Source organism: Canis aureus, chromosome 12, assembly GCF_053574225.1.
Source record: "Canis aureus isolate CA01 chromosome 12, VMU_Caureus_v.1.0, whole genome shotgun sequence".
Taxonomy (NCBI): Eukaryota; Metazoa; Chordata; class Mammalia; order Carnivora; family Canidae; genus Canis; species Canis aureus.
Window position 1 is genome coordinate 5,335,110 of NC_135622.1, and position 23,852 is coordinate 5,358,961.

A 23,852-nucleotide genomic window follows, 5' to 3' on the forward strand; every position below is an offset into this window, starting at 1 on the left:
AGTATGAAACTGATAGCACTAGGGACTAAAGTCCTCTCTTTGCCTAAGTTTAGGTGGGATTCAGGCAGTGGCAGCCCTTTTGGCTAATACATCTACCTAGCTTCCCTCTTCCCTTCCACTTCTATCCTGAATTCTGAGAAGACAGAGGGAGTTCTTCTATTGGGAGAACAATTTCATCCATATGGATCTGGTTCTTGGCCTCTCAGCTCAAACAGCTAACTTAAAGTGTCAATTGCGGCCAGCAGGGACTAGAACTCTTTAATATTGATTGACCTGTGAAGTGATAAGGCAAGCCAGCTCAAATCCCTAACCAAGATGCTCATTTATTTGCAAGATAGGATCATGTCCATCAGAAACACAACTAGAACAGCAGATCAGTCTATTGTAGGTGAATAAACAATGGGTATCGTTCATTTAAATACACCTAGGAATTTTCATTTTTATAATAACATATTTATTTTGAACATTTAAGAGAAATAATACTTCTTTTAAGCATATTAGTTTTGATAACCAGAGTGATCCTAATAAAATATAAGTCATATGTCACAATTTTGCTCAAAAATCTACAATAAACACAAAAACTTGTACATAAATGTTCATAGGAGCATTACTTATAACAGCCAAAAGGTGGAAACAGCTCAAATGCCCATCACTGGAAATGGATAAACAAAATATGATGTATACATACAATGAAATATATTCAGTGTTAAAAAGGAATGAAGTATGGATATAGGTTACAACATGGATGAACCTGGAAAAAATTATACTAAGTAAAAGGAACCACTCACAAAAGACTATATATTATATGGTTCCATTTACATAAAGAATTCAGAACAGGGAACTCTATAGAAACAGGAAATAGATTAGTGGTTGCTTAGACCTGGCAGAAGGGAAATTCTTTCTGAGCTGTTGAAAATATTCTAAAACTGACTGTGGTAATGTTTGCACATATCTGCAAACATACCCCAAACCACTGAATTGTACACTTTAAAGGAATGAATTGTATATAACATAAGTTATATTTTCAATAAAACTGCTAAAAAAAACCCCCACCACCCTACACTGCTCTCTAACTCATAGTGAAAACCAGACCTTGTGGGATGCCTGGGTGGCACAGTAGTGGAGTGTATGCCTCAGGCTCAGGGCGTGATCTTGGAGTCCCAGGATGGAGTCCCACATTGGGCTCCCTGCATGGAGCCTGCTTCTCCCTCTGCCTGTGTCTCTGCCTCTCTCTCTGTGTCTCTCATGAATAAATGAATGAAAAATAAATCTTAAAAAAAACCCAAACAGTCCTTGCAACAGTCGACAAGGCCTCCCACCGTGAGGCCCCCCCCAATATCTCTCTGATTGCATCTCCTCCTTTTCCCAGCCTCTCCAGTCTCCCAGCCTTTCCCAGCCTCCTTCTTGGTCTCCACACTACATGATTGTGTGTGCCTCTGCTGTGCCTGGGACGGTCTTCTCTCCATCTAGTTGGTTCACGTCCTCACCTCCCTTCAAGTCTTTCCTCAAATATCTGAGTTAGGTCTTTCCTGCCTTCATACTGAGTAGTGTAACTTATCCCCACAACCCCACTCAGTACCAATTTCCCTTTGCCTTGTGCTGCTTTTTTCTTCCATAGTATTTATTACCTTTCGAATTACTATAAAGTTTACTTATTTTTTAAGTTTATTGTTTATTTTCATCTCCCTCTGAATTAAAATGTAAGCTTCATGAGGGTTAGGATCTTTGTTTTATTCATGGAGGTATCCCATGGTCAATAAATATTTGCTAAGTGAATGAACTATTAACTTTATGTTGTTCTCATGTGTTCAAATATATTTATTTATGTATTCCAGAATTCGTAACTTGGTCAATATGATTTCTGACTCTTCAACTTAGATGTTGATGAAAATATCTGTCGTATGATAGAATAACTCACATCATATATAATTCCTAGAAGTTGAAATTTGATGTATCCCTCTCCCTTTCCCTGCAATTGAGGGCCAGTATGACTAATGAAACAAATGAAGAAGGAAGTGGGGTGGGGGGAATAATTCCATAAGAAGGGCAAACATTAAGACAGGAGACTACAGCATCCACACTGCAAACTTGCATGGACCCCACAGACATAACAGACTAACCACTTAGGGCCGGCACCGGCATGTGTTCAGATCCCTGCTAAATCCACTACCCAGGGCAGCCCAGGTGGCTCAGCACTGCCTTCAGCCCAGGGCCTGATCCTGGGGTCCTGGGATCGAGTCCAACATCAGGCTTCCTGCATGGAGCCTGCTTCTCCCTCTGCCTGTGTCTCTGCCCCTCTCTTTCTCTCTCTGTGTCTCTCATGAATAAATAAATAAAATCTTAAAAAAAAAATCCACTACCTAGATCCTTTATCAGGTCAGATTCCCGGCCATCAAAAAAGCATTACAATTATGCCTTTAAAGAGGTCTCTGTGACTGGTTAATATCTTTTTCATTTTTCTGTTTCATTATGTACAAAAGGAAAAGGGAAGGCAATACAAAATTCGTATTAAACTTCATATGGCTTTGGAGAGAAGAAAATATTGGCTGTCTCTTTATCCAGAAGGCAATTTTATTAAGAATGTTGGGACACCTGGGTGGTTAAGCGTCTACCTTTAGCCCAGGGTGTGATCCTGGAGTCCCAGGATTGAGTCTCACATTGGGCTCCCTGCATGGAGCCTGCTTCTCCCTCGGCCTATGTCTCTGCTTCCCTCTTTCTCTCTCTGTCTCTCTCATGAATAAATAAATAAAATCTTAAAAAAAAAAAAAAAAAGGAATGCTGCTAAGGAGGTAATTAGCTTCTGCAAAATTCCTTGGTGTCTTTGCAGTATATACATGCCTTCTATTTTTTTTTTAATTTTTTAAAGATTTTTATTTTTATTTATTTATTTTTTTTATTTTTTAAAGATTTTATTTATTTATTCATTAGAGACACAGAGAGAGAGGCAGAGACACAGGCAGAGGGAGAAGCAGGCTCCATGCAGGGAACCCGATGTGGGACTGGATCCCAGGTCTCCAGGATCACGCCCTGGGCTGAAGGCAGCGCTAAACCGCTGAGCCACCCAGGGTTGCCGGACATGCCTTCTATTTTAAAAAGTGTTTAAATCAGGGATCCCTGGGTGGCGCAGCGGTTTGGCGCCTGCCTTTGGCCCAGGGCGCGATCCTGGAGACCCGGGATCGAGTCCCACGTCGGGCTCCCGGTGCATGGAGCCTGCTTCTCCCTCTGCCTGTGTCTCTGCCTCTCTCTCTCTCTCTGTAACTATCATAAATAAATAAAAAAATTAAAAAAAAAAATTAAAAAAAAAAAGTGTTTAAATCTAAACAAAGATAATTACTATTACACCTACTCAGAGCAGGCCCTATAGAAACAAATTATATAGCTACAGAAGGCCTATAGAACTTTGCTTCATTGTAATCAATACTGGAATCACTGAAAAAATTATCACAAAGAACTGTTTTGTTTATTTATTTACTTATTTATGATTTTATTTATTCACAAAAGACAGAGAGAGAGAGAGAGAGAGAGAGGCAGAGACATAGGCAGAGGAGAAGCAGGCGCCCGATGTGGGACTCAATCCCACGACCCTGGGATCACGCCCTTAGCCAAAGGCAGACACTCAACTGCTGAGCCACCCAGGTGTCCCCCAAAAGAACTGTTTTAAAGAAAGAAGATACTCATATACTACATTAACAAAATGAAAGGTAAAAATTGTATGATCAATTACCTTGCTAGATGCAGAAAAAGCATTTGACAAAATTCAACAACAATTTTGGGTAAAAAGTCTCAGTAAAGTAGGTACACAGGAAATGTACTTCAACATAATAAAGGTCACTGTAACAAGCTCACACCTAACATCACAATCAATGGTAAAAAGCTGAAAACTTTTCCTCTAAGCTCAGGAACAAGACAAGTATGTCCACTTTCACCACTTTTATTCAACATAGTATTAGAAGTCTCAGCCAGAACAACTAAGCAAGAAAAAAAATTAAAGGTTTTCAAATTGGGAAAGTCAAAAGTAAAACCGTCACTATTTGCAGATGACATGATATTATATATAGAAAACCCTAAAGACTTCACCAAAAAAATATTAGGATAAATGAATTCAGTAAAGTTGCAAGATACAAAATCAATATACAGAAATCTATTGCATATGTATACATAATAATGATAATGATAATGAACTAATAATGAACTATCAGAAAGAGAAATTGAGAAAATAATCCCATTTACAATTGTATCAAAAAGAATAAAATACCTAGGAATAAATTTAACAAAGGAAGGGAAAAGACCTATATGCTCAAAACTATAGGATAATGATGAGAGAAAATAAAGACACAAATAGATGGAAAGATAGTCCATGCTCATGTATTAGAAGAATTAGTATTGTTAAAATATCAATACTACTTGAAGAAACTTATAGATTCAGTGAGATCCCTATCAAAACTCCAATGGTGGGACGCCTGGGTGGCTCAGTGGTTGAGCATCTGCCTTTGGCTCAGGTAGTGATCCTGAGGTCCTGAGATTGAGTCCCCTGTCAGGCTCCTCATAGGGAGCCTGCTTCTCCCTCTGCCTATGTCTCTGCCTCGTTCTCTGTCTCTCATGAATAAATAAATAAAATCTTAAATTAAAAAAAAAGAACTTCTACAATTCAATAGAAAAAAAAAAAACCAAACAATCTGATTAAAAACGAGCAGAGGATTTGAATAGACATGTTTCTAAAGAAGACATACAGGAAGCCAATAGGTAATTGAAAAGATTTTCCACATCAGTAGTCATCAGGGAAATGCAAATCAAAACCAGGATGAGCTATTACCCCATACCTGTTAGAATGACAATTATCAAAAAGACAAGAAATAACAAGTGTTGGCAAGGATGTGGAGAAAAGGGAATTTGTGTGCACTGTTGAGGAAATGTAAATTGGTGCAGTGACTATGGAAAAAAGTATGGAGGTTCTTCAAAAAAATTTGAAATAGAACTCCCACAGGAGGCAGCCCTGGTGGCGCAGCGGTTTAGCGCCTCCTGCAGCCCAGGGCGTGATCCTGGGGTCCCAGTATCGAGTCCCACATCAGGCTCCCTGCATGGAGCCTGCTTCTCCCTCTGTCTGTGTCTCTGCCTCTCTCTCTGTCCCTATGAATAAATAAATAAAATTCTTAAAAAAAAAAATTCTCTCTTAAAAAAAAAAAAAAAAAGAACTCCCACAGGATCCAGCAATTTGACTTCTAGGTATTTACCCAAAGAAAATAAAAACACTAGTTCAAAAAGATATACACACCCCCATGTTCATTAAGAATTACTTTCACTACCAAGATAAGGAAACAACTGAAGAGTCCATCAACAGATGGACGGATAAAGAAAATGTGATGCATATGGACGGATAAAGAAAATGTGATGCATATACATACAATGAAATAATAGCCATAAAAAGGATGGAATCTTGCCATTTGTAAAGACACAGATGGACCTTGAGGGCATTGTGTTCAGTGAAATAAATCAGAGAAAAAGACAAATATTGTATGATCTCACTTATACGTGGACTCTAAAACAAAGCAAAACAAAATAAAATCAAAACAAGCTCACAGATACAGATAACAGATTGGTACTTGCCAGAGGCAGTGGGTGAAGGGGTGGGTGAAATGGGTGAAGGGAGTTGAAAAATGCAAACTTCTATTAATGAAATAAATAAATCATGGAGATATAATGTAAAGTCTGGCAACTATAGTTAATAACACTGCATTGTATATTTGAAAGTTGCTAAGAGAGCCTTGAAGGTTCTTATCACAAGAAAAAAATTTTGTACCATATGTGATGATAGATGTTAATTACTTATCATGGTGATCATTTTGCAATATATACAAATATCAAACTATTATGCTGTATACCTGAAACTAATATATCAATTATATCTCAATTAAAAAAAAGGTACTTAAGGAAAAGAGCAGCTTAAATCATTATTTTGTTTTTTAAAATATTTTATTTATTTATTTGACAGAGAGTATGCGAGACAGCACAAGCAGGGGGAACTGCAGAGGGAGAGGGAGAGGCAGGCTCCCCACGGAGCAGGGAGCCCAACTCAGGGCTCAATCTGAGGATTCTGGGATCATGACCTGAGCCTAAGACAGACACGAGGCTGACTGAGCCACGCAGGTGCCCCAAGAAATCTGTAACTTGCTGTGATCAATTAATTGTAAATACCACTGCACTTGGACCAGCCTTAAATTATAACTTTGAATGGCAAGTTGAATTTCAGATTCAACTACTGTATATCTCCTTTTAAAATCTAACGGACAAAAAAAAAAAAAAAATCTAACGGACATATATCTTCAGATACTTTTTGGCTTATGATGAAGCTTACACAGAGCACATTCTCTCAACAAAAATTAATTTCTGGAAATATATAAGGGAGAGAGGAAAGAATTGATTTCTGTCCTTTATTTTTTGCCTACAACTAAGATTTTTATTTTATTTTTTTAAAAGATTTTGTTTTAATACACAGTAATAGTGATGTATTTTTTTATTAAAAATTTTTTTTAAAAAATATTTATTTATTTATGATAGACATAGAGAGAGAGAGAGGCAGAGACACAGGCAGAGGGAGAAGTTGGCTCCATGCCGGGAGCCCGACGCAGGACCTGATCCCGGGACTCCAGCATCGCGCCCTGGGCCAAAGGCAGGCGCTAAACCACTGAGCCACCCAGGGATCCCCTATTAAAAAAATTTTTAAGTAAACTCTATGCCCAACGTGGGGCTCAGACTTATGATCTCGAGATCAAGAATTGCATTCTCTATCAATTGAGCCAACCAGGCACTCCCAATCTTGATGTATTTTAGAAATAGAAGGTAACTTAGGATGAAGGTTACTAAAATTGCTACATCAGAGGTAAGGGTACATGTAATTTTTCTAGGATGCAAGAGACCAATTTTGACCTATCTACCATTACACTAAGTATCTTGCCCAAAATCATAACAAGTAAGTGGTGGTACTGGGATCTGACTGCAAAATAAACCTGTAGTGATCTCGAGTTTTACTTAAGAGATCAGGGAACTCAAGTGGCCTGCATCTCAGAAATATCCTGCAACATACATTTCCCACTCCAGAGGGACAGTAGTTTCTATATCAGCACATCATACTCCCAGCTATGAGACGTGATTTCTTTTCCTGTTTATTGGGAAATCCAATATTCCTACTAAACCATATTGTTGTGGGGGCAGCCCATATCTCATTTTACATGATTCCAAGTACAAAAGGAGGGCACTCATCGCTCGTATCTAAAAGTATACTGTTTTCTGATCACCAATCTCTCAAAAGAATACTTCTGCGCTATAGAGCTCTTGGGATCAATGCTGTGTGTTACTTATTCCTTTGGACTTTTCCTTAAGAAACAACCCACATATTACATAAGGAATTGTACAATAAACCCCTTGCACAAAAATTAAACCCTAACAACTCAGAGAAACAAATTATTAAACTTTCTCTCTCCCGAATCAAGGTTATTTGCTAGCTCACAGTAGCCCCACTAAATCCAGTTATAAAACTAATTTAAAAAAATCTTTTTACTTAGAGTCTAAAATTTCAAAATACATTGAGTTGTGAACTTACTCAATATGATAGTAATACCCAAGGTAGCCTACATTCATCATGAAAATGGTGCCCTTCCATTAGAAGTTGAAGCTAAGTTGCTTTCGATTACTTAAGCCTTTACAACAACTTGATTCTTTTTTTTTTTTTTTAATTTTTTTTTTAAATGTTTATTTATTTATGATAGTCACAGAGAGAGAAAGAGAGAGAGGCAGAGACACAGGCAGAGGGAAAAGCAGGCTCCATGCACCGGGAGCCCGACGTGGGATTTGATCCCGGGTCTCTAGGATCGCGCCCTGGGCCAAAGGCAGGCGCCAAACCCCTGCGCCACCCAGGGATCCCCAACTTGATTCTGAAATACAAATTGCACTATTTTTTTTACTGATAGTGATACATTTCACTATTATTTACTGGAGGTTATATCTTTATAAAAATAAATGATAAACACCCGATTTTGGATCATTTATGTATTGCAAACATTAACTAAAGTTTTTCCAGGGTGACAATTACCATAGTAGCTCCCTCCTTCTTAAAAAGTTTCATCAAAAAAGAAAAAAAAGTTTCATTGTTAGGGCCAGTGAACAATCCTGTCCAAGATTTTATCAAAACCTCTATTGCTAAGGCTATCAGTTCAAACATAATTCGATGTACTGCTTAGCATACTGTTAGGTCAGACAAAGAAATACCAAAGCTGGCTAGTTGGAAGAATCTAGTCTAAAGCTTTTGCTTTGCCTCACTTTCTTCCTTTTACACAAAAGATTATTTAATTGCTCAGGAACTGGAAAGTGTTTTAGAGTATAGAATTAATGTGATCAAAGAAAAATGAAGGATCTGAAAATGTGAGGATAGAAGAAATTAATAAAAACAGGCAAACTTAAAAAAGAAGCAAAACGAAATTACAAGCATAAAAATATAACTTTTGAAGTTAAAAACTGAATGGGAAAATTAACAGAGATGGAGACAGAACTATTAAACTGGAATACTGATCTGAAAAAATTACACAGAAGGCAGCATAGAGAGATATGGATGGATAATATAAATGAGAGATTAAGAGACACAAAGAATAGATGGAGGCGTAACGTATATCTTTATAGGAGTTCCAGAAGGAGAGAACACAGGAAATAGAAAAGCAGCAATGTTCAAAGAAATAATGACTGGAAAATTTCCAGTAATTATGCCAAACATGAATTTTCATACCAAGTAGCATAAATAAAAATAAATGCACATTTATATACATAATACTAAAACCAGAACACCAAAGACAAAAAGATAATCTTAAAAAGAATTAGAGGGATCCCTGGGTGGCTCAGCGGTTTAGTGCCTGCCTTCGGTCCAGGGCATGATCCTGAAGACCAGGATGGAGTCCCATGTCGGGCTCCCTGCATGAAGCCTGCTTCTCCCTCTGCCTGTGTCTCTGCCTCTCTCTCTCTGTGTCTTTCATGAATAAATAAGTAAATAAATCTTTTTTAAAAAAAAAGAATTAGAGAAGAATATATTGCCTATAACCCAAAAAAACAATTATCTTGAAAGTAGACTTCCTAACAGCAACAATTAAAAGTAGTATTCCATTGTCTTCTGACCTTTAAGTGCTAAGAATAAATTATCAACCTGGATTTCTAGATTTATAAACTAAGATATTTTTATTTTATTTTTAAAAAATATTTTATTTATTTATTCATGAGAGACACACACAGAGAGAGAGGCAGAGACACAGGCAGAGGGAGAAGCAGACTCCATGCAGGGAGCCTGATGTGGGACTTGATCCCGGGACTCTAGGATCACACCCTGGGCTGAAGGCAGGCGCTAAACCGCTGAGACACCCAGGGATCCCCTAAGATATTTTTAGGAAAAAAAAAAAAAAATCAAGTAGCTGTAAGAACTATTAAAGGATGTTTTTAGTAAGAAGATTGGATCAGAAAGAAGGGCCAGGGTGAAAAAGTAGGAGGGAGGGGAAAAGGCAAATAAATGGGTAAATCTAAACAAATAATGATAATTGAAAATAATGATGATGACTAATTTGGAGATTATAAAAACAAAATGGAACCAAAATGCTGGACAATAATAACTTGTCAGTTGGGAGGAAGCTGATTACAGATCCTTCACAGGATCCTTCCAAGATCCCTTTATTATTTATGAGAAAGGCAGAAATAGATTACTTTTAACCTGTTTCTTCATTCTTCTAACAAGTATCTTTTAAGGGCAGGTAAAACTAATCTATAGTGACAAAAGTCATAATAGTGATTACTCTGTGGGAATTGTGACAAGGAGGAGACATGTGGCAAAAGGGAGACTTCTGGAGGTGCTGGTAACATTCTACTACTTGGTTTGGGTGGTGGTTACATAGTTATATATTTATTTTGTCATATTTCATTGAGCAGTCTGCTTATCATTTGTATGCTTCTCTGTATGTAATAAAATATGTACGTATATGCAGTATTTCTATAAATTGTAAAAGGAAACTACCACACAGTTTACAATAAAATAAAATTTTGATAGATGGTAAAGCTATAACTTTATTTAAATGCAAGTCCTAAATATCATGGGACAAAGAGAGGTTAGTATTTATATAATTTTGGCTGGGAAAGAACTAAGCATGACACCAAAGCAGAAATCACTGGTAATTTTGACCACAGAAAAGTAAAAAGTGAAATATAATAAAACTTTTATACAATAAAATACTGTGAATAATATAAAACAAAAATATCAAACAAGGAAAAAAGATTTGTAAAACTATGTAACAAATGGTCAATATCCTTAATTATGTAGGTAATAAATAAAAATTATTGGGAAAAAAAGGGAATACTCCAATTGCAAAATGGACAAAGAATATGAACTGGCAAATCAAAAGCAAATACGTAAATATATAAAATATAAATTCCAGTAAGCCCTGGAAACTGACAAAGACATTAACTAATTTGCCTAAATTGATAAATAGTAAGAGAAAAAGTCAGGATTCAAACCCAGGTAATCTTTTTTAATTAATATTTGTTTAATGAATGAATGATTACATTTTTAACACTAAAAGATGTTTATGTTTAATCAAAGACTACAAAATTCAGGTCAAAAACAGAATGTACAAGAAAGAGATTCCTTTCTGTCGATACATTCACATACGTGTTTATACACTTAGGAAAAAAGGTCTGAAAAGATCAAAGTGTAACAATGATGAGATTAGGGGAGCTCTTTTTCTCTTTATATTTTCTGAATTAAAAGAATTTCAGAGGGATGCCTGGGTGGCTCAGTGGCTGAGCATTTGCCTTTGGCTCAGGGCGTGATCCCAGGTCCAGGATGAGTCCCACATCAGGCTCCCCACAGAGAGCCTGCTTCTCCCTCTGCCTGTGTCTCTGCCTCTCTCTCTGTGCCCCTCGTGAATAAATAAATAAAATCTTAAACAAAAAAAGAATTTCAGAATAAATGTGTATTACTTCCATAATAAAAGGGAAAAGTTATGTTAAAAAGCCTAATAATAGGGGCGCCTGGGTGGCTCAGTCGGTTAAGTATCTGCCTTCAGCTCAGATCATGATCCTGGCATCGGAGGATGGAACCCAGAGTGGGGCTCCCTTCTCCATGGGGAGTCTGCCTCTCCCACCCCTTTGCCCCTACCCATGCACCTCTGCTTGTGTGCTCTTAAATGAATAAATCTTAAAAAAAAAGCCAAATAATAATAAAAAAGGAAAACGTACACAAATACCTCTAATGACTCCCAATGTATCCATGTGTACATGGCTCAGTATGGATCTCAGGGTCTCTAATCATTAAATTCAACTATCATGCCACACTTCTCCAGTCTCCTTCTCCTGTGTTCCCTACCCTTAGTTTCCAAATTAATCTTCCCAAAATACTGTGACCCTTTTGTAATTTTACTGCTTAAATAACTTCCAATGATTCTTCATATTCTACACTAGAAAGTAAAAATTCCTCAGCCTGGAATTCAAGGCCTTTCACAATGATGGCATTCAGTCAACTTTCTCACTTATTATTGCACATTCCAACTGGGTGACTATTTGCTGTTCTTTTTCTATGCTCGTTGCCTACAGCCTCAGTAATTTGTTCATGTGGTTAAGTCTGCCAATATGTGCTCTCCCTCCTTATGTCCATTTTCTGCCCAAGGTTCAGAATATGCACTATCTTCTCCATGAAACATCTACTAATTTTTCTTAGTCACTAATAATCCATGGCTCTATGGTCTGTCTCTTCAGGTACTTATTTTGTTATTTTTTATGTTCTATCTTTCCTTTTTTTTTTTTTTTAAGATTTTATTTATTTATTCATGAGAGACGGGGCGGGGGGAACGGGGGCAGAGACACAGGCAGAGAAGCAGGCTCCATGTAGGGAGCCTGATGTGGGACTCGATTCCAGGACTCCAGGATGATGCCCACGGCCGAAGGCAGGCACTAAACCCTCAAGCCACCCAGGGATCCCTGTTCTATCTTTCCTAATAGACAATGACTTCCTAAAAGTAGGACTTTATCTTATTCATCTTTGTATTCTTCTTACTAAATACTAACTGAATAAATGTAATTAATAAAAAAGAAAAAACTCACAGAATTCAATTACGTTTCAGTATTTCAGAGTGTCAGTCTGTGGCTATAAGATTAATATTACAGGCTGGTCTTTACTCTTCAGGTCTTTGACCTTAATTAGGTGATTTATGAACCTCATGGAGTTAGAGCTCTCATCTCACACAATTTATTATTACACTATGAACTGATGCACTGGTCTACAGCAGTTTATTCAGCTTTACAAATTTAAGCTTTATCCTCTAGGAAAGGGAACAGAGTTGTAGGACTGAATTGCTCTCCCTTACCTTTTCGTGTTATGCACTGTGGTTCCTCCCAGGACAATCCTCACTCCAGGAGTGGTACGATTCAGATTATACACTGTTAGAGCCTCTTCATAGGTGGCTCCTCCAATGATAAACACAATGATATCCTGAGGTCTGCAATAATGAAGAAAGTTAACATCATAGGATAAGAGGGGAAAAAAAGCAAAGATTTGGTGTTACTATTATATGCAGTTTTAATTTCTAAATCTTTCATTTTTGGTGGAGGAAGCAGAATTAAAGCAGAATAGAATAAAAGGCTTAAAAAAGTTTTAATTATCTGAAATTGGCAGGAAACAGAGCAGGAAATGCTGAATAGTGATTTGCTTTCTGTTTATGAGCGGATGTCTTATAATTTCTGTGCTGTGGATTTCAGAATAGCACAATAGTGTTTGCTGGAACCAAATCTAGAAATGTACTTTTATATTCGAGAGGCTGCCCAAGTACTTCACTGTGCCATGATATCAATATAGCAGTAATTTATACTTGTACTGCACAATTCCTTTCATATAGAAGTCCTTTGTCAAATACTTAATACAGTGTCATTACAATAGCCTCTGTCCAAGGACTTAAAGTATTTGGGAAACTATAAGTATATTAGGGTGTTCCCATAAGATGGAAACTAGAGGGACGCCTGGGTGGCTCAGCGGTTGAGCATCTGCCTTTGGCTCAGGTTGTGATCCCAGGGTCCTGGGATTGAGTCCCGCATCATGTTCACCACAGGACGGAGGCTTCTCCCCCTGCCTGTGTCTCTGCCTCTCTCTGTGTCTCTCATGAATAAATAAATAAAATCTTTTTTTAAAAAAGATGGAGGGGCAGCCCGGGCGGCTCGGCAGTTTAGCGCCGCTTTCAGCCCAGGGCGTGATCCTGGAGACCCAGGATCAAGTCCCACATTGGGTTCCCTGCACGGAGCCTGCTTCTTCCTCTGCCTGTGTCTCTGCCTCTCTCTCTATGTATCTCTCATGAATAAAAAAAACAAAACAAAACAAAAAAACAAAACAAACAAACAAAAAACTTAAAAAAATAGATGGAAACTAGAAACATTAGTACTTTGAGTATAAAAAGAGAATGGGATACATAAATTAATGGCACTTCTAGGAACTCCACTTCTTAAAATCTTTGTTCTCAAATCCTTTGATAAACCAAGGAAAAAATACCAACCCTGTGAAAACAAACAAAAAACTCTTGAGTATAGTTTTGTTATTGGACATACTAACACTTCAGCTCAGTCACTTGCCTCATTTGGGTAGCACTGTGTAGTTTTACTGTGTTCCAATCATTATCAAAATGGCTTCAAAACAAAAGTAAGGGCCTTCTATTGGCCCCTTCTGTAGATATCAAGAAGGAGGGACGCCTGGGTGGCTCAGCGGTTGAGTATCTGCCTTTGGCTCAGGGTGTGATCCTGGAGTCCTGGGGTCCCACATTGGGCTCCCTGCATGGAGTCTGTTTCTCCCTCTGCCTGTGTCTCTGCCTCTCTCTCTCTCTCTGTGTCTCTCATGAATGAATAAATAAAGTCTTAAAAAAACCAACAAAAAAAGGAGACCGTATCACTTCAAAACTGTTAAAGTTTACCTGTTTTTCTTTTCTCATGCCATCAAAAGAAGACAAAATTACTTAATCTTAGCAAGTAAGTAATTTTATTAAATGACTCATTGGACATTATTTAAAACTGTATCCAAGAGAAGCATCCATTTTGGAGGTTATAGCACAAAATTAAATAGAAACCTCCTTAATTATACAGGCTTATGTATAAATCATGAAAAAAAAAACCCACCCTACATTTCTTTTCTGTTTGTTTGTCTCTTTCTAAAACACCTTAAAGGAATTAACAGAGTATTTATTTTTATGACACTTCATGGAAACAGAATCAGATACCATGGCAAAAATTAAAAATGTTCAGAGTATCTCTGAATTGCAGATTACCCAATAAAAGGCTCCCAATGATGAAAAGGTGGTTATTTTACAATGAATTAGGTAGTCAATCATGGCATTTCTGTATGAACCTAGAACTTAAAATCATGCTTTTAAGCATTATTTTTTATTTTTTATTTTTTTAAAGAGAGAGCATGAGCAGGAGCAGTGAGGGGGAAGGAAGAGAGAGAATCCCAAGCAGGCTCCATGCTGAGCATGGCACTTAATCCCACAACCCTGAGATCATAACCTGAGCTGAAACCAAGAGCCAGATGCCCAACCAACCAAGCCAGCCAGGCACTCCACAAACTTACTTTTTAAGACAAAATAAGCATTTTAGACTAATTCACCTGAAACAATGTATTTAGCACTACCATGCTTTAGGAATTACCTACTGTTACATATTCTATCATTATTTTTGTTATTTTAAAATATACTATTTTTGACTAGATAAATGTTTGCATATAACATAAAATACAAAAGGGGTGAGTTTCCCTCTCACCAGTGTTCTTGCACCTCAGTTTCTCCTGAGAGGCAAACACTACTACTTGTCTCTTATGTGTCTTTTCAGAGATATTACCTTTGTGTACATATACGTAAATATATGCATATATACATATTTGCATACATATACATATATATGTATAGTGTGTGCGCGTGCACGCGCGCGCGCACACACACACACACACACACACACATGCATTTAATGTGCATTGTTCTGCTCCTTGCCCTTATCTTGGATCTAGAGCGCATTTTAAATTTTGGTAGATATTGCCAAGATACTCTATAGATGTCATTCCCAGCAACTCAGAAAGTACCTATTTCTCCACCTCCTTTCAGCACCACTTTTGGTCCTTTTAAGTTGATTAAGTTGATTACTTGTTCTTCTTCCATATACTTTCTTCACTTGGCTTCCAGGATATCAGATTCTTGATTTTCTTACTTCATTAGTTGCTCTTTTTCAGTGTTCCTTGATGGCTTCACCTCATCTCCCTGACTTCTTAATGATGGAGTCATTGGTCTTCCTTTCTTCTTCACCTACAATTACTCTCTAGATCTGCTTTGCCCAATGTAGTTGCCATTAGCCACATATGGCTATGTAAATTTAAATTAATTAAAATAAAATAAAATACTCAGTCCCTCAGTAGAACTAGCCACATTTCAAGCGCTCAATAGTCACATGGCTAATGACTGACTACCTTATAAAATAGCAGAGATAGAGCACATTTCCATCATTGTAGAAAGTGCTATTAAACTTACTGATTATCCCTAGATGATCACACCCAAGTTGTATGGCTTTAAACACATCTCTCTGCTGATGACTCCCAAATCTCTACCTCCAGCCCAGGTAGACCTATCTCCTAAATGCCGGGCTTAAATATCTATCTACTAGATACTTCTACTTGGTTGTTTAATAAATTTCTCAACTCAAATGTTTAAATTCTGCTCCAAGCGTGTTTCACCTATAGATTTCCCCATCTTAGTTGATGGCCAGTTTATCTTTTCAGTTGCTTATGATGAAAACTTTGGAGTCATCCTAACTCCTTTGGAATAAAGCAGGTAAGTTAGAGACATAATGAGAGAAAGAGAGGGAGAAATAAGCAGAGGCCAGACCATGGAAGGCCTTGAGTCTTATAGGTCATGGGGGAGTCACTGAGGGGTTTTAGGTTAGAGTGATCAGATTTGCTTTTTTGAAGGGCAATTTTGGCAGCTGTGTGAGAATGAATTGGGGGAGGGGTGCAGGTGGGAAAAGCTGGAGAACAAAAGGACACTGTAAGACTTTTAGAAAGAGAAGATGAAAAATGGGACTAAAGAAATACCAGGAATGGAGAGGAGGGGCTGTATATATAGGAGACCAAAAAAAAAAAAAAAAACCAAACAAACCCCCAAACCACCCCCCACCCCCAAAAAACGAGGACTCTTCAGTATTTACTCAATGATTAAATGTGGAGGATGAAGATAAAGGAAGAGTCCATGATAACTAAATTTTCTGGTTTAGGTTTGAGAAAAAAAAGCAAGACTGATTTCCTGAAAGTAAGACAAAAACATGTGTTGGAGATACCTGTGGAACATCCCAACAGAGATGTCCACTAAGCATCTATCTGGACATTTAAGCCTAATGATTTCCTCAAATACTGGTGAAAGCTGAAGCTGGGGAATAGATGAGTTCAACCTAGGGAGATTGTATAGAATGAGAAGAGAATCGAAAGAGCTTTGGAGAGTCTTTAAACAGCTGCAGGATAAGCAAGATGAATAGCCAGCAAAGGCAACTTAGAAGGAAGTTGTCAGAAAGGTAGGAGGAGAACCAGAAGGTAGAGGCCAAGGGACAAGTGACTTTTAAGAACAGAAGGGTTAACAGTGTGAAATACACAGCGGGGTAAATAAGATGAGGATTGAAAGAGACCGCTGTGCATGCTGTTGTATAATGAATTTGTAAGAAAAGTCTCATGTATTATAGTGGAGTAAGAAGCCAGGGTGCATGGATTGAAGAGGACAGTGGCTTCATCCAGGAAGTTTGGCTGTGAAAGAAAGGACACAGGTTAGAGAAGAACCCAGGTTCAAGGGCTTTATACTTATTGCTTGTTTAACAGGAAAAACCCAAGTATGCTTATAGTCTGTGGGAAAGTAGTTAAATGAGGAGAAGCTGAAAATATATTAGACAAGGAGAGAGAGGGAACAAGCAAATAACCATTACAGGAAGGCTTCAGAAGAAATGGTAGGAGTCTAAAACTAGAGTGCTGACAGAATGATCAGCTCTAAGTACCAAAAAAGGATGTATTTCCTTTAGAATGGAGGAAGGACATAAAGGTAGGTATATATAAATAAGTTTATAAATACGGAAAGAATAAATAATTATGGGGGCTAGACACTGAGGGAGTTAATGTCTGACATTCAATTTTTTTTCTCTAGGAAACACTGCTGTGGGCTGGGGTGGGTTAGGTGATTTGGCGAATGGAAAACATTCAAAACTGCTGTGGAGAGAGACAAAGACTAAGCATGCATAAAAGTTTGAGTACCTGGGAAGGCCCAAGTGAGTTTATAAACAATGAGTTTGTAGTGGCACTAATCTATAATTTGTGTGATTTCCTCTAGTATCACGGAGTAGATAAAGCTAAGTTATTAATCCAGGGTTAATCTAGTGCTTTAGGCTGCAGGGAAAGAGGCTCTTTGTAACTTATAGGAAAGCATGACTTGAATCACTAAAATTCTCTACCATAAGATTTTTTTTTCTTCAAGTCCTTGCCTCCAGTTACAGGTCAGCTTTCTCTTGTTGAGAAGGGTCATTTGCTTAGGAAATAATGCATAATTATGATAGTAACATTTTGCTACCAAGTATGATGAACTCTTCATTTTTCAAGGACTGAATATTCAGGCAAAATACAAGTTCTCTTCTTTTTTCTCCAACTGAGGGTATTGTTTCAGTTCTGACTAATATTTCTACAGAAGGGGGAAAGGAACTTAAGTTCAGATCTTGTAGATTCTTTAGGAATAGACCAAAAGAATCTACCAAGCTACAGTTGGCTATAATTTTAAATACTGATATGAGTCTCTGTAACTTTTATCACAGTATTACCCTCATGGGTATAGACAATTTCTTTTCAACACGAAATTTTGAAGAATATAAATTTTTAATTCTTCCCACTATATTGGTTCTAGAAGTATGAATGAGCTGAGATGATAATGGCTTCTCAAATACTGTCATACTTGGTTTAATATTCATTAAAGAATACTGATGAAGAATGAGTTCTATGGAGAAAAAAATCCAATGTTATAAGAATGTGCCACCAAGGAGACAGAAGACATTCTGCCAATTGTTTAGTCTATGTAACTATCTGGAGGCCAGCCCAGGTAGAAACAGGAAAAACAAAAAACAAAAAACAAAAAACAAAAAACAAAAAACAAAAAACAGTTGCAGTGTTCAGAAGTAATAATATCCTCAAAGCTGAAATGAAATTCTATTCTCAGAAAATGTGTATTATTTTTATAGTGAGATTCCATACGTAATACTCTTTATGCTGAGAGGCAACCCTAAACTGACACTTGTTATGCAGTTATTTTGAGTAAATACTCATGAATTGCATAGATTATTTCATTAAGAAGATGGGAAGGAAGTTTCTTCCTTGCAAAGGTACAGTGACCAAGAGGAACCAGACAGTAACATTTTTGTCTTGGGCACCTGATCTGCTAAGTCAATTGAAAAAGCAGCTAAGCAAGGATCATTCTGGAGATGTTTCTTCCCTAGAGCTGCCCTCTGCCTATAATTTGCCTCAAGAGTACACCTGTCTCTGTGGAAAAGAAAGGCAAGAACTGGGAAGGAATAAACTCAAGCAGGCACTTTTTTTTTTTTTTTTAAGATTTTATTTATTTATTCATGAGAGACACAGAAAGAGGCAGAGACAGAGGCAGAGGAAGAAGCAGGCTCCCTAAGGGGAGACTGATGTGAGACTTGATCTCCAGACTCCGGGATTACAACCCGAACCAAAGGCAGATGCTCAACCACTGAGCCAACCAGGCACCCCTCAAGCAGGCTCCTAGAAGAGCGTTAGAATACTATCCTTTAGTCTGATAATTTCAGGGTACCAGAGTATTTTCTGGAGTATTACTGGAGAGGGAAGAAAATGTCACAGATGGTAACTGTGGGTGTAGGTTATATTAATATAAGAACAAAACTTAGATACTGGGATAGACTCTTATAGCTTAATTGTGTACCTAACAAAGATAACTATGTCACATTTGGTTATGAAAACATTAATAAATGTTTTCCTGAGCCTCCTACTCCTTATTCAAGCTGGCTTAAGGAGGAACAGTGATGGGGAAAAAACAAACAAACAAACACCCTGACATTTTTCCTTTTCATTCCTTTCCCTGGTGAATTTTAAAAGTAGATGTTCTGATGAGGCCAACGGGAAAATACACAATGAATCATTTTTATATGATGGTTGAAGCTAAGTGGAATATACAAGTGCTCTGTAATTCACCATAGCAACTAAAAGCATTAATTAGTGCAGGCAGCAAACATTAGATAGAAAACAGCAGCCAGTTCATGCTGCATATACATACACAAGAACACCTTGAGAATTCAAACAATTTACATATTATTTTACTAGAAAAATAAACATTTTTCACATATAGTATTTCTGGAAATCATTACTTCTGTACATGAATAAACGAAGTAGAAAAACTTTTAAGAGGCAATATTTTATCTACTTTGTGGACCATTACACTTATGGCTAAAATTCAAATTTTTGAGTACTTATAGAGTGTAAAGATCTTATGAGCATTTACTACAGGAAAAAAGGCCACTGGAAAAGGACTGCTGCGGTTATAGAAACAATATGAATTGCTACCACAAGATTCCACTAAATTTGTGTAAATGTGAAAAAGTACTTCCTTTTTGAACTGATTGTGGAATGCATGACCAGGTAGCTCCATTTTCTCACCAAATGTTTTTAAGTTGCTTATTTTTATCAGAGACAAGAAGCAATTCTGGAGCAAGAAAGAAAAATGAGCCTACTAAATAGGAAATGGGGGAGTCTCATCTGCAGGGGAAAGATCAAAACTCAATTTGTAGATATGGCTATACTGCCAAACAGGTTAACCATGAATTTAATAGCTCAGGACTAAAACAATTCTACAAGCATTCCTGGTTTCAAAGTTGTATTCTTGCCACATCTCCTTTGATATTTCCTAATAACGATTAAACCAAGGACTCTTATCATGATAAGACTTAAATTATCATAAAGATGACTAAAATGAATGACTCTTCTCAGTGTGATGATCCAAGATAGTGGCTAGAACTGAGAGCGAGGCCAAGATGATGTAAAGCCAGTATATTGTAGAGGGATACCAGCAAACTATAAAATCTAAATTTTCTGGTAACATCAACCAAATTTATTCTCTAGTTTAAATTTTCCAACTATAAATCTTGTCATATCTACTATTATAGATGCCTACACAAGAAATTTGATACCTATTCAATACCAATTTGTAAGGCACTGTGTCAAATATTGTAAAAAACCCAAGTATTAATGAAACACAGTTTTTACTTCAAGATTATGATACTTAAAACAGTATCAATATCTACTGGGAAAGACAGATATATATCTAACTAACTACTGTCTCAATATTTAGAGGTAACCATTATTAACACTTTCTTATCCTTTATGAAATATTTATTGTATACATATGCATATATGTGCTTGCATATATATTACACACATATTGTATACATATAGTATAGTTAAGCAGACTTGTTTATATACACATACATATATAATCACATTTATGCTTAGATATGGGTTCTTTTTTCTACACAAAAGGGATATTATAGCATTTTGCTTTTCTATCCAATATATCTTAAAAAGTTTTTTGTATCACCTCATGAAGAGTTATACCATTTTTTTTTAAAGGTTTTACTTATTTATGAGAGACACACAGAGAGAGGCAGAGGGAGAAGCAGACTCTCTGCGGGGAACCCAATGTGGGACTTGATCCCAGGATTCCGGCATCACAACCTGAACCAAAGGCAGATAGATGCTCAAGCACTGAGCCACTCAGGTGCCCCAAGTTATGCCACTTTTTAAGAAGAATGAATAGCAATGTACTGTAATTTAGTAACCAGTCCTCTATTGATGGATACTTAGTTTGTTTCTCTCTTTTTTAAACTATTACAAATAATATTTCAGCAAACAATCCAATTAATGGGCAGAAGACATGAGCAAACATACAAATGGCCAAAAACCACATGAAAACATGCTCAACATCACTCGGCATCAGGGAAAACCTGATCAAATCAAAACCACAATGAGATCCCACCTCATACTAGTCAGAATGGCTAAAATGAACAAGTCAGGAAACGACAGATGTTGGTAAGGATGAGGACGCGAAAAAAAGGGGAACCTTCTTATACTGTTAGTGGGAATGCAAGCTGGTGCAGCCACTCTGGAATATAGTATGGAAGTTCCTCAAAAAGTTGAAAATAGAGCTACCCTATGACCCAGCCATCGCACTACTGAGTATTTACCCCAAAGATACAAATGTAGTGATCCAAAGGGGCAGCTGCACCTCAATGTTTATAGCAGCAATGTCCACAATAGGCAAATGATAGAGAGAGCCCAGATGTCCATTGACAGATGCATAAATAAAGAAGATGTGGTATACACACACACACACACACACACACATATATATGTATATGATGGACTACTTACTATTCAGCCATCAAAAACAATGAAATCTTGCCATTTGCAATGACATAGATGGAACTAGAGGATATTATGCTAAGCAAAATAAGTCAATCAGAGAAAGGCAATTACCATATGATTTCACTCATATGTGGAATTTGAGAAACAAAACGGGATCACAGAAGAAGAGAGGAAAAAATAAGACGAAATCAGAGAGGGAGACAAACCATAAGAGACTCTTAATCATAGGAAACAAACAGGGTTGCTGGAGGGGAGGTGGGTTGAGGGATGGAGTAACTGGGTGATGGGCATTAAGGAGGGCACATAATGTAATGTGTGTTATATACTCTAGATGAATCACTGAACTCTACCTCTGAAACCAATAATACATTATTGGTATTGGTCTAATACATTATACATTAACTGAATTTAAATAAAATTTAAAAAATTGAAAAAAAAACTCCAAATGTTTCAGTAAGTATCCTTGTTTATGTCTTTGTGTACTTGCACAAATATATCTAGAAAGAAAGCTTTTAGAAGCAGAATTATTCAGTAGGTCTTTTCAAGGCCTCTGTAGTCTACCTGATGTTAAGCAGGGCCAAAAGGTGTAGGGATCTTCTGTGCCCCGTCCTATTGTTTTGTTCCAACTTCTCTGCCTTCTTCACCTTCTTTCTTATGTTAGAAACTCATGAGGCAGTTGCACTGTTTTCTCCTGAAAACACTGTTTCTCCCCTCCTTTCCTGGTCACTCTCTTATTCCCAAGGACTTTAGGTCTGGTTTAGTGTCCTTCTTTTCACTGCTGCTCCTTTCAGGATTTTCAGTGACTTTCACATCAACATGGATTACTCATATCACATCCTGGTCTTCTCACCCAGAATGATCTGTTCTTCCATTCCTCGTAATCAACATCCGTAATTATAAACTTTTTACTATAAGTATCTGTACTGTGAAGTCTTCAATTCAAGATCTTTTTCTCTAATAATCACCTTTTCAATTTCTAATTCACTTACACTAATACTTCTATCTTAATAATTCTTTGACTTAAGACTTCCAATCCACAAAACAAATACTTTATTTCCCATCCAATACCCTCCTTCTGTTTTCAATTCCCCAAATCCTGGTTGGGCCTAGCTACCAGCCTTGCCCTCATTTAATCTAGTATAGCCAAAAGTTGCTGGAGAAAACCACACAATTAGACCATAACCTCTATTTTAAAGATTTCATTCATTCATTCATTCATTCATTCATTTAAGGGGGAAAGTGGGGGGCAGGGGCAGAGGGAGAGGGGCAAGCAGACTCCATGCTAAGTGCAGAGCCCACACAGGGCTCGATCTTAAGACTCCAGAATAGTGACCTGAGCCAAAGTCAAGAGTCAGACGTTTAACCAACTGAGCCACCAAGGCACCCCTCTATTTTAGTTTATTATTATTATTATTTAAAAGATTTTATTTATTTGAGAGAGAGAGGAAGTGAGAGAGATAGAGAGCACGAGCAGGGGGAGAAGGAGAGGGAGAAGCAGGCGCTCCACTGAGCAGGGAACCCAACGCAGGGCTCAATCCCAGGACCCTGGGATCATGACCTGAGGTGAAATCAGATGTTTAACTGACTGAGCCACCCAGGTGCCCCTCTATTTTAAATTAATGACTATAAAACTCTAATGGGCACTCAATTTGGCTAGAAGTCCTTTTTTTTTTTTTTAAAGATTTTTATTTATTTATTCATAGAGACAGAGAGAGAGAGGCAGAGACACAGGCAGAGGGAGAAGCAGGCTCCATGCACAGAGCCCGACGTGGGACTCGATCCTGGGTCTCAGGATCACGCCCTGGGCTGCAGGCGGCGCCAAACCACTGCGCCACCGGGGCTGCCCTAGAAGTCCTAATTATATTTCCCTAGTAAATCTGATTCCTGGCCTGCAAGATGACAGTTTCACAATGTTTTCTCTTTTTACCCACTACCTCAGCTGATAACTTGACATCATATTTTACTGAGAAAATAGAAGCAATCAGACAAGATGGTCCCAAATTCTCACCATCAAAATTGTTAAAAAGAAAAAAGTACTTCTTAAAAAAAAAAAAAAAAGTACTTCTGTTTCTATCTGGATCCCTAGACTTCACTTCTGCAGCTCTTCCTCTTTCTCTTCTGTATTTTTGACTTTTCTTTCTTTAGGGTAATTCTCATCAGATTACAGTCTCATCAGATATGCTCTAGAATCTCTTTCCCTTGAGCTCACACTCTATCCTAGCTACCATCCCATTTCTCTGACATCTTCATGCAAAATTTTTTTAAAAGTGTGATATACATTTGTTATCTCTATTTTATCTTACATCCTGTAACCCTGATTTGGTTTCCAATCTCACTG

At 37.4% G+C, this 23,852-nt stretch overlaps 1 protein-coding gene across 4 annotated transcripts in view; it reads right to left on the reverse strand.

Moving 5' to 3' along the window:
- Nucleotides 1-23,852, reverse strand: part of VPS45 (vacuolar protein sorting 45 homolog) — a 74,328-nt gene that overhangs the window by 21,640 nt on the left and 28,836 nt on the right. For 3 of the 4 annotated variants that reach the window (XM_077842440.1, XM_077842438.1, XM_077842439.1), the window contains exon 14: nt 12,384-12,515. In XM_077842440.1, coding sequence (XP_077698566.1) covers nt 12,384-12,515 — 132 coding nt within the window. Of the gene's footprint in view, nt 1-10,544; nt 10,963-12,383; nt 12,516-23,852 lie in introns of those variants that run through there. The other variant, XM_077842437.1, reaches the window with a different exon arrangement.